Here is an 11,902-nt window from a genome sequence, read left to right on the forward strand (position 1 = left end):
GAACTAAAGCAGTGATACCGGTAGAGGTTGAAATCCCGTCCCTCCGGATTGTCGCTGAGGCTGGGATTGATGACGATTAATGGGTTAAAGCCCGGTTGGAGCAGTTGAGCTTGATTGATGAAAAGAGATTGGCAGCAGTATGTCATGGCTAGTTGTATCAAAAGAGAATGGCAAGAGCCTACAACAAGAAGGTGTGCCCCAGAAAATTTGAAGTGGGGCAGCAGGTGTTGAAACGAATCCTGCCACATCAGGCCGAAGCAAAAGGCAAGTTCGCCCCGAATTGGCAAGGGTCATTCATTGTAACCAGAGTGTTGTCCAATGGCGCTCTGTGTTTAACATATATCGAAGGGAAATGCGTCGACATGGCTATCAATTCTGACGCAGTTAAGAGATATTATGTATGATTTCTTTTGATTGTAATTGTTGTTTTTTTGTACTTGGCATTTATCGGAGAATGAAATGACGGAGGCAATTCTTTCTTCTATCCAAACACTTTAACCTTTGCTTCCCCTTTTGAGCCTTATTTATTCTTTCATACCCCTCTTTTGGAATCAGTAATGAAAAGGAAAGAAAAAGAGAAGAGAAAAATAATGATAATAAAGACAAAAGAAACGTCACAAGAAAAACAAAGGAGTTGGGAACTACGTTTGACCTGATTCCTCAAAGAAGGATACGTAGGCGCCTCACGGCTCGGTCATAGTATAACAAAAATAAAAAATCCCCAAGCAAGAAAAACTGGGGCAGAAGTTTGTGTTGTAATTTTGGGAAGAAAGTTCGATTCCAAGAGTTGTAATGTTTTACCCATCAAAATAATTTTGGAACCCTTTTGATATCCCTTTTGTTTTAGCCATACACAGAAACCCATATTGATGTCCAAAAAAAAAACCCGATCAGTATCCGAGAAGTGACAAGTCATGCAAACGGAAGTCGGGAATAACACTCTGATCCCCAGCAGAGAAGAGGATCATAAACTGGAAATGAATTGATAGCCGAAAGAATCCCAAGCAGAGAGAGTCATATCGGTAACACTCTAATCCCCAGCTGAAAAAAATAAAATAAAATGAGAGAGTCTTATCGGTGAAAACCTCCACAGGCACCATAAGGCGACGGAAGTTGAGAAAAATAAAATGAGAGAGTCTTATCGGTGAAAACCTCCACAGGAACCATAAGGGGAGGGAAGTTGAGAAATAGAATGAGAGAGTCTTATCGGTGAAAACCTTCACAGGCACCATAAGGCGACGGGAGTTAAGAGAAATGAGAGTGTCTTATTAGTGAAAACCCCTCGAAGGGCACTATGAGGCGACAAGACAAGATTGGCGGAAAGGATCCGCGTTTGGCAAAGAGTTGAGTGCCTGTTTATCCCCAGCAAGATGAGGCCGTCCGAAAGATTGATAGATACAAATAGTGTGGGTTGATTAATCCGGAATGCACGACCTGATCGTTGGGATCGGTTATATCATTCAGATAAGTTTTTTTCTTTCTTTTTCCCCAGCATTTGTTTAGAAAGACTTCTTCTTTTTCTATCTTTTGAAATTATCATTTTTTCATTTCTTGGTTTAAAGACTTTACCTCCCAAGCAGTTTGTTTTTGAAAAGGATTTTCAGAGCTTATTACCAGTTGCCCAGATTGTGCAAAAACACAATGTGAATAGGACAGGCCAAAGATAAGGCAAAAAAATGAAAAGAAGTTTGTCGCAAGACCAAATGATGAATGGGTCTAGATTCCAAGAGGACAGAATTTCCAGGGGAAGTGGGAGAAAAATAGAGGAAAAACAACAGTTGAAAAGTTATGGATCAAATTCCAAGAGGATCCCCAACATATTTGCGAGATGTAGGAACAACTCCAACAGATTATCGACCAAGTTCCGCGATGGTCAAAAACACAAAATGGGTAAGGAAGGGAGAAGAAAAACCATCCCCGGCAGGAATATCATCCCCAGCAAGTTTTGTAATAAAACGCAAAGCAGGGAAAGGAAAAAGGGGAAAAACCATCCCCAGCAGGAGTGGCACGAACATTCGCCACGTTTTAAACTAACAAAATTTTTCTTTGATTTGAAGCAAGGACAGGAAATGTTATGGATGATGAAAAGACGTCATGATAACAAGAAAGATTGTCAAACTGGAACAGAAAGTTTTCTTTCATTTTGAAAATTTTCTGGAAGTCCGGTACCCACTTGGGGAAGAAGCAAGATAACACAAGTTTTGGGGAAAATGGTATCCCCAGCAGTCTTAGGAAGAAGGCCAAACAAGTCTTAAGGGAAGCAGTTCTAGTGGAAGGAAAACACCAGGTTTAAGGGAAGTAGTCTTTGAAGAAGGAAAATAACCTATTTTGAATAAAACACCGGTGTTATCCCCAGCAGTTTTTAGAGGAATGAAACACCAGTTTTGAGGGAAGCAGTTTTGAAAGAAGATGATTCAAGTCAAAGGAGTCAGGAGCCCGCCTGTAGAACGGAGGTTCACATATTTTAAGTTAAAGGAGCCAGGAGCCCGCCTAAAGAACGGAGGTGTTAAAATTTTAAGGTTCGTTGAAGTCAGGAGCCCGCCTGGAGAATGTAGGTGTTATATTTTTTGAGTTGTGGTCAAAATCAGGAGTCTGCCTGAAAAAATGGAGGTGTTACAATTTTAAGAAGTTGCTGAAGTCAGGAGCTCGCCTGAAGAATGGAGGTGTTACATTTTAAGAAGTTGTTGACGTCAGGAGCCCGCTTGAAAAATGGAGGTGTTATAATTTTAAGAAGTCGTTGAAGTTAGGAGCCCGCCTGAAAAACGGAGATATTATCTTTAAATTGTTTATCGAAGTCAGGAGCCCGCCTGGAGAATGGAGGTATTACGTTTTGAGTCGTAGTTGAGGTCAGGAGCCCACCTGTAGAATGAAGGTTGTTATATTTTAAAGTTAAAGGAGTCAGGAGCCCGCCTGTAGAATGGAGGTTGTCATATTTTAAGTTGAAGGAGTCAGGAGCCCGCTTGTAGAATGGAGGTGTTTATTTTAAAAGTTGATGTTGAAGTCAGGAGCCCGCCTGTAAAACGGAAGTTGTTATAATTTTAAGTTAAAGGAGTCAGGAGCCCGCCTGTAGAATGGAGGTTGTTAATTTTAAGTCGAAGAAGTCAGGAGCCCGCCTGTAGAATGGAGGTTGTTATATTTTAAAGTTAAAGGGGTCAGTAGCCCGCCTGTAGAACGGAGGTTGTCATATTTTAAGTTGAAGGAGTCAGGAGCCCTCCTGTAGAATGGAGGTGTTTATTTTAAAAGTTGTTGTTGAAGTCAGGAGCCCGCCTGTAAAATGGAGGTTGTTATAATTTTAAGTTAAAGGAGTCAGGAGCCCGCCTGTAGAATGGATGTTTTTATATTTTAAAGTTAAAGGAGTCAGAAGCCCGCCTGTAGAACGGAGGTTGTCATATTTTAAGTTGAAGGAGTCAGGAGCCCGCCTGTAGAAAGGAGGTGTTTATTTTAAAAGTTGTGGTTGAAGTCAGGAGCCCGCCTGTTAGAACGGAGGTTGTCATATTTGAAGTTGAAGAAGTCAGGAGCCCGCCTGCAGAACAGAGGAATAAATTTTAAGGTCAAATCAGAGGTCAGTAATGTGGAGGGTTACAACAAAATACCCCCAGCATGATTCCCATCGCAGAAGTCAGAAAAAAGACTACAAGAACAAGTCGGAGATAGATAAGATTTTGTAATTCCTAGTTTAAGTCTAGCTTCTTGTTTTCTTTTAGCACGGTGTAATAAGGAGGTCGAAAAGCAGTAGTAACAGCATGCAACAGCAGTAACAGCAACATTGCAGTCCCGTGGTAGTCCCAGCTACCAAAACTTCCCGAACTACATTAACCTGATTCCCTTCTAACCCGGGATATGTAGGAAACCTTTGAAGCAAAGGTTCGGTTGAATCTTTTCAAAAATGCTTCACACGGAGTATTCCGACGGGCAAAAATCGCTCGTATCTGCTCACTTTATCTTTGCACGAAAACTCTTTGTGTTTTCGGACAAAGAGGGCAGCTGTGAGCACGTGATTTTTGCTCTATGAGAACTACTCCCAAAAATTCAAAATTTAATGGTTTTGTGCGGTTCGTGATTTATTTGTATTTTTGTCTGTGCATGTTTATTTCTACTTTAATTAAGAAAAATACAAAAATATGTGTTGCATGTGCATTTAGGATTTAATTTTACAATTTAGGAATTAATTAAACAAACAAGTTTGTTTTACAAAATGGAGAAATCACAAAAAATATGTACCTTGCATTCTTGCATTTAATGTCTGAATTGTGTGATTTTATCTTTATTTGATATTTAATTTCGTGTGATAGCTATTATTAAGAGTTAATGTTTTAGTTAAATTGTCAATTTTATAATTTAATTAGGATTTTTAGTTGAAAAGGAATTAAAAGAAAATGAAAGAAAAAGAAGAAAAGAGTGAAAATTGGGCCAATTTCAATGCAAAAATCAGGCCCAAATCACCTATGAACCAGGTCCAGTTGGCCTAGCCAGAGACGTCTTAAAACGACGTCGTTTGGTCACTCTTAATCAAGGTCATTGGATTAAATCGATCCAACGGCTGAGATTCAATCTCCCTTACCCATTCCCTGGCCCGACCCGTTCCCCGGTTCAAACCGACCCCCCTTAAACCAAACGACGTCGTATGGGTTAATTTCTTTGATCCTGGCCGTTGATCTTAATTGATCTAACGGCCGGGATTAAATTCCCCACATGGTATATATTCCTAAATCCTACCCCGCCCCCTAAACCAAACCCCCCACCTCTTCGTCTCTAAGCTTCAGAGACCAAATAGATCCCCCGCCTCTTGCCATCATGCACCGCCCACCGAAAATTGCCTCACGGCGGTTCCGGTGGTCCAAACGACCCTATCTTTTCACCACTGATTCCCCTCGACCTCCCCATTCCGAATCCCTAACTCTTATCCCTCGAATCCTAACTGTGTGCTTCGAATATTAGATCGAAAATCAGGCTGGAACCCTATCTCGTCCAATAGCCTCCAATTTCACACCACAGCTTCCCCAAGACTTCCTCGTTCTAGTCCCACGCTCAGTTTACTTTGAATCACCCCCGAGCTCCTCGAATCTTAAATACAAGGAATCGACCCAAACCCTAATCCGTTCAAATGCTACCAAATTCATACCTTGTGATCTCCTGGACCTCCTTACCATGAATCCCTGATCGACTCTTTTCAAATCATCGTGGGGTAGCTCGGATTCCAGATCGAAGTTAGGCAGGCCAGGTTCCATGAATTTTGAGCCAGCGACTGACTTTAGCCATGCTGTTTTCTTTCGAAAACACATGGTTAAAGTCCGTCTCGGATTGAAAATGGGAAGAGCCTCGAGTTTTTTTATCGAATTGTAATTCGGGTAAGTCTTTTACATCCAATTTGATTGTTCACTCTTGCAGTTCCGTTTGTTTACTTTGTCCTTTCCCCTTCTATAAATTGCCATGAATTTCCCGTTTAAATCATGGTCAGTAGTCTAAGGTCCAAACTTGGGTCAGTTTGCGAGTTGAATTTGTCAAGAACTGGTTTAATTTGTGTCTGTTTAGTTTGTTCAAGTTCAGGCTACCAATTATGTTGTCATTGTGATCCCTTAATCAGTAATGTTAGCCTGTGCAATAGACCTAATGCTTAGGAAATGGTTCATGATTGTCTGAGCCTAGACTCGTGTTATTAATAAGGTTTCATTTCATGACACTTGCTTTGCCTCATCTCTAATTGCAGTCACATGTTGATTGTAGTTGGGTTTAGCCAATTGTTGTGAATTAAAACTTATTCTATAGTGTGTGATTCCCTTTGTTTGCAATTCATGCTGTTGATTACTTGTCTAGTTGGTTATCAGGGAGTCTATTGGTTTTTCAAAATCTGAAGTTTTGTAATCTGTCCAGTTGAGTTAGTAGTCAGTTGTTAGGAATTTGATAGTTTGAATTGGTTATAGCTGTTTGGGGTTGTTACCAATTAAAGGGATTGGGTAGGACAGTAATTTCAGGGGCTTTAGGAGGGTAATTTGGGAATTGAAAAGTTTAAAAATGGCTAGTTTAAGTGGGCTGATAGTAGGGTACTAAAGTATCATTAAACTAATGCAATTGTTTAGTGTTAATGGGGAACAAAACACAATGGTGGGGGGAAGGTTTAAAGGAAATGGATTAAGAAATAGGTGTCCATACCTATTTGAATTTAAATAAAGAAAAGACAAGAGTAGTGGGGAACAAATGAATTAAATGGAGGGAAAACATAATATAGTGGGGTTTGAGAAACGAAGAAAAGAACTAAGTAGAACACTATAGATTACTTTAGGTCTTAAACCATATAATTATAGCTCTTAAACGATATAATTAACTAGGACTCCTCCTTTTATTTCAGAAACGAACTAAGTAGAACACTATAGATTACTTTAGGTTTGCCCTTTAAAGATAGTAAAATGAGATGAGCCTCGCTGAATAAACACATAAATGGTGGGGCCCTCGTTAAATGAATATATTAAATACTTAGACTCTGAGACGAGACGTTTAGCGAATTTCACGGCCTCGTCCAAAATAACAACGCATTAGTCTCTTTAGGTGCGTATCTTAATAACATTACCTCCCTAAACTCGGGTGTGCATTTATGTGACCCAAATCCAAATCTCAACGAAGTCGAAATGTGTCCCTAATCACGAGTACATTAATCGTGACATGGTTCGAGATGCATTTCCATGACGTTGCAAATTCCTTTTAAAAATATGAGACGAGCCTCGACAAACAAAAATACACAAGCTGCGGGGCCCTTTATACGTGTTGGTAAAATTACTTAGACTTCGGGATAAGCTGTTTAGCAAAATTTCACGGCCCTACCCAAAATAATGATACGCTAGTCGCTTTAGGCGCGTATTTAATAAATGTTATCTTCTTAAACTCGGGTGCACATTTATGTGACCCAAATCCAAATCTCAACAGAGTTGGAATGTGTCAATAACCACGGGTGCATTGATGTGACGTGGTTCGAGATATATTTTCACGATGTTGCAATTCTCGGTAAAAAATAATAATAATAAAAGCGGTACACAGTTAAAATTTGCACATTGGTTCAACATGTATTAAAACCAGATAAATAAGCCGAATATGACAGTTGAGCGATCGTGCTAGAACCACGGAACTCGCAAATGCCTAACACCTTCTCCCGGGTTAACAGAATTCCTTACTCGGATTTCTGGTTCGTGGACTGTAATACAGAGTCAATCTTTTCCTCGATTCGAGATTCAACCGGTGAATTGGGACACCATAAATCTCCCAAGTGGCGACTCTGAATTAAATAATAAATCCCGTTTTGATTGTCCTTTAATTGGAAAAACTCCCTCTGCGCCTTTGTGGGCGCAAGTGAAAAAGGAGTTGTGACAACAACAATAAGGAAGAAGGGAAATAAATCACTGAAGAAAAGTTTCAACAAAGAGCAGGGAAGCAAGTAATGATGAGACAAAGACAGGAAAAGTATCACTACAGAAGAGGTTATGAAAAAAGAGGAATAGTGATAAGGGAACCACTGATTGACACTGAGAATTCATTTGCTGCTTTGGGAGATCAAAACAACAAAAATAATGGGATAGCCAAATCTTTCTGCCATTGGGAAGGTGAAGCTGATAGGGGTCCTGAACAAGGAAAGGGTGGGGGAAACCCCAACCCAAATGGATAGTACTGGATTTTGGAATTCCAGAGGTCTAAATAAGCCAGACAAACAGAAAGAAATGAATATGTTTGTCCATAATTTGAAGGTTGGCTTGTTTGGATTTCTTGAAACAAGGATAAAAAGAGCTAAGGGACTGAATGCTTCTTTTTATCTTTGTCAAGGGTGGTCATTTGTTACAAATTTAGATAAATATCCTGGGGGTAGGATTTGGTTGTTGTGGAAACCACATTTGTATGATGTTGATATAAGGGTAGTTACAAAACAAATGATACATTGCAAAGTAAAACACAAGAGGAGCAGAATGAGGTTTAATATGACTATGGTATATGGCTTTAATGAACAAGCTGCTAGAAGGAAATTATGGGAAGACATCAATCAAATAGGGGCCAAAATGGATGAACCATGGGCTGTAATGGGTGACTTTAATTGTATTCTAAATAGAGAGGAGAGAATAGGGAGTAGAGTCACTATGGCTGAAACAAGGGATTTTAGGCAGTGTATTGAAGCCTGTGGGTTGAAGGATTTAAGATCCTCAGGGGCATTCATCATGTGGAACAACAAACAAGGGGGGGATAGCAGGGTGTATAACAGAATAGACAAAGTATTGGTAAATACTGAATGGATAATAGAATTACCACCACCAGAGGTACACTTCATGCATGAAGGTATCTATGATCATTGTCCAATAACTATTAATTGGGAAGGGCGAACGTAAAGAGGAAGAAGCAGTTTAGATATTTCAATATGTGGAGTATATTACCAGAATTCCAAATAAAGGTACAGGAAGTTTGGAAGAAGGAGATACATGGCACAAAGATGTATCAGCTGATAGGGAAACTAAACAGAACAAAGAGTGTATTATTGAAATTAAACAAGGAAAAATTTTCAAATGTAGAAAGAAGGGCAGAAGCAGCAATGGAGCAACTGACAGAATGCCAAAGGAAGATACAAAATGATCCTAGAAATGTGGAACTAATTGAAGAGGAGGTTTGACTGATGAAAGAAAGTATTAAATGGGAGACTACAAAAGAACAATTCTTGAGGCAGAAAAGTAAAGTGCAATGGATTAAGCAGGGGGATCAAAATACAAAATATTCCTATAGTGTGATAAAAGCTAGAAGAAATTCCAATAGGATATTTTCTATTAAAAATGCAGAAGGAAATGAGAAAACTGAGGTTAAAGGATAACAAAGGCATTCATTGACTTCTATTCAAAGCTACTGGGGGAAAGCAAAGGAAATAGAGCATGTATGTAACAGTCTAGTAAAGAAAGGACCAGTTCTACAACAGAAGCAAAGAGAACATTTGGAAGCTGTGGTTACGGAAAAGGAGATTAAAGAAGCATTATAGGCAATAGGGGGAGATAAATCTCCAGGACCTGATGGATATAGAGCTTAATTTTTCAAAGACTGTTGGCCAGTGGTTCAACAATATGTGGTTGGAAGTGTGAAAGAGTTCTTTGATACTACAAAAATGCTAAAAAGTATTAATATAACTACTTTAACACTGATTCCTAAAAATAACCATGCAGATAATGTAGGAGATTACATGCTAATTGCTTGCTGTAATACTGTATACAATATCATCTTGAAGGTGCTATGTAATAGGCTAAAAGGTGTGCTACCAACTATAATATCGGAAAATCAGAGTGCTTTTGTGGAAGGCAGTCATGACCTGGTAAAGCTGTATAACAGGAAGAAATTAACAAGAAGCTGCCTGATAAAGATAGATCTTAAGAAGGCATATGATACTGTGGAGTAGGGGTTTGTGGAAGAAATGCTCTATGCTTTGAACTTCCCTGTAAAGTTCATCAAATGGACAATGAAGTGCATGACAACTACTCAGTACTCAATTGCTCTGAATGGTGGGTTGTATGGATGTATTGAGCGGAAAAGGGGCCTAAGACATGGTGATACTATTTCACCACTCATCTTTGTAATATGCATGGAGTACTTCACTAGACTTATGCAATGGGTAGCTACACAGGAGGGGTTTGCATTCCACACAAAGTGTAAAGGGTTAAAGCTAAACCACCCTTGCTTTGCAGATGATGTATTGATATTCTGTAAAGGGGAGTATCAAAGTATTATGCTAATGTTGAGGGGATTACAAACTTTCTCTAATACTTCTGGGTTAAGTACTAATGATAGAAAATCAAATGTATACAGTGCAAATATGGATAGGCAGTGCTTGGAGAACATATGTGAAATAACAGGTTACAAAAAAGGGACTATGCCATTCATGTACCTAGGAGTTCCTATAGTTTCAAGGAAACTAAAGGCAATTGATTGTGAAATATTGGTGGAGAAGCTAAGTACAAGAATACACTCATGGGGCTCAAAGAATCTATCGTATGCAGGGAGAGTGCAATTGATCAATTCTGTTGATCAATATTCATTCATATTGGGCAACAATTTTCATACTCCCCAAGAAGGTCCTCAAAGACATTATAGCCATTTGCAGGAATTACTTGTGGGATAGATATATATATTAAATAAGGTACCACTTGTGGCTTGGGACCTTGTGTGTAGGCCAAAAAATAAAGGAGGGGTGGGTATAAGGGAATGTATAAAATGGAATGAAGCTGCGGTGGCAAAATATGTGTGGAATATAGCAAACAAAGAAGACAACTTGTGGGTGAAATGGATCAACCACATCTATCCGAAGGGAGAAGATTGGTGGCAGCATAGGCCCTCAAAAGATAGTTGTTGGTACTGGAGAAAAATTTGTGACATCCGTGACATATATGTAACTGGATACATAGGAAATGGCTGGCAATCTAGGACAAGGAAGTACACAATCAAGAGTGGCTATAATTGGAGAAGAGGAAGGCTAGATCAATGGCCTTGGTGCAGAGGAGTGTGGAATAAAATGAATGTTCCTAAACACAGCTTCAGCCGTTGGCTTGTGATGAGGAAGAAACTGCTGACAAAAGATAGAACACTGAAAATGAAAATAACTGAAGATAGTGACTGCATGCTATGCGTAGGAAACACAGAATCCATTGAACATTTGTTCTTTGAATGCACATGCTCAAGATTGTGCTTGGTTGAAGTGTTAAAATGGCTTGGGATAAATATACAGAACATGGAAGTGATGGGGATATGGAGAAGGATGACTAGAATTGCAAAAGGGAAAATTGGAAGATCATTTACGAAGGCAGTTCTGGCAGCAGTCATATATCATATATGGAAAGCCAGGAATGAAACTATATGGAGGAAAAGAGTGCCTTGACCACAAGTAGTGTTAGAACAGATTCAACATGCATGAAAATACAGATGCTTAGAGATAATACAGAAGAAGAAGAGTAAGGGAAATATGAGCTGGTTTGAAAAGTTATATAGATAGGAACAGAAATATTTTGTATAGGGAAATGATAGATTGAAATATAGTGAAGGTATGGAATATTAGAAGGATAGGAGAAGTGAAATTGTATATGTGTGTTTTTGGGATGATTAAATAAAGATTTTATTTTCTACCAAAAAAAAATCTTTATTAATAAAGAAGGATTTTTTTTTTTTGCGATATGTAGTATTAAATAAATCATAGGATTTGTGTGGTTGTAAATCTTTTGAAACTTGTGATCTAAAACTTGTCATAACATTTGTGCGGCTATAAATATTTTTTATTAAGAAAATATTGAAAGTGTCAATCTTCTTGAAACAGACTAATAATGTGAAGACCCAAAAGGTCATCACTTGTTTTTAAAATGAATTCTGTGTTTCGAGGCCTTAAAAACCTCTTTCAGCATTACCTCGATTTGCATGCCCAGTCCGGGCGCGTAGCCGGAAAGCTATTATGTAAAAATCTGTGAAAATATTAAAATTTTGACTTAAAATACATTTAAGTTGATTTCGGTCAATATTTTGGGTAAACGGACCCGGACCCGTGAAAAAATATAGGACTTGGGCGTATGCCTGGAATAGAATTCTGAGGTCCCAAGACAAGAAATGAATTTTCAAAAAAAATTATTTTCTCGAAATTTCTATGAGTTTTGGAAAAGAAATGCATTTAGAATTTAATGGTATCAGGCTCGTATTCTGGTTCTGGAGCCTGGTACAGGTCTTATATGTGAAATAAGATAAGTCTGTGAAATTTGGTAAGAAACGGATGTCATTTGACGTGATTCGGACCTTAAATGCAAAATTTGATATATTAAGAAGTTTTGAGAAATTCCATTGATTTTGAGGTTTAATTCCATGTTCATGATGTTATTTTGGCAATATGATCGCCCGGACAAGTTCATATGGTGTTATT

At 38.7% G+C, this 11,902-nt stretch overlaps 1 protein-coding gene across 1 annotated transcript; it reads left to right on the forward strand.

The window, feature by feature from the left end:
- Nucleotides 1-7,703: 7,703 nt before the first annotated feature.
- Nucleotides 7,704-10,126, forward strand: LOC138881964 (uncharacterized). The gene is made up of 4 exons (XM_070162265.1): nucleotides 7,704-8,310; nucleotides 8,409-8,632; nucleotides 9,239-9,322; nucleotides 9,407-10,126. The coding sequence occupies exons 1-4, from the start codon at nucleotides 7,704-7,706 to the stop codon at nucleotides 10,124-10,126; spliced, it is 1,635 nt and encodes a 544-aa protein (XP_070018366.1).
- Nucleotides 10,127-11,902: the final 1,776 nt, after the last annotated feature.

Source organism: Nicotiana sylvestris, chromosome 11 (genome assembly GCF_000393655.2).
Source record: "Nicotiana sylvestris chromosome 11, ASM39365v2, whole genome shotgun sequence".
Taxonomy (NCBI): Eukaryota; Viridiplantae; Streptophyta; class Magnoliopsida; order Solanales; family Solanaceae; genus Nicotiana; species Nicotiana sylvestris.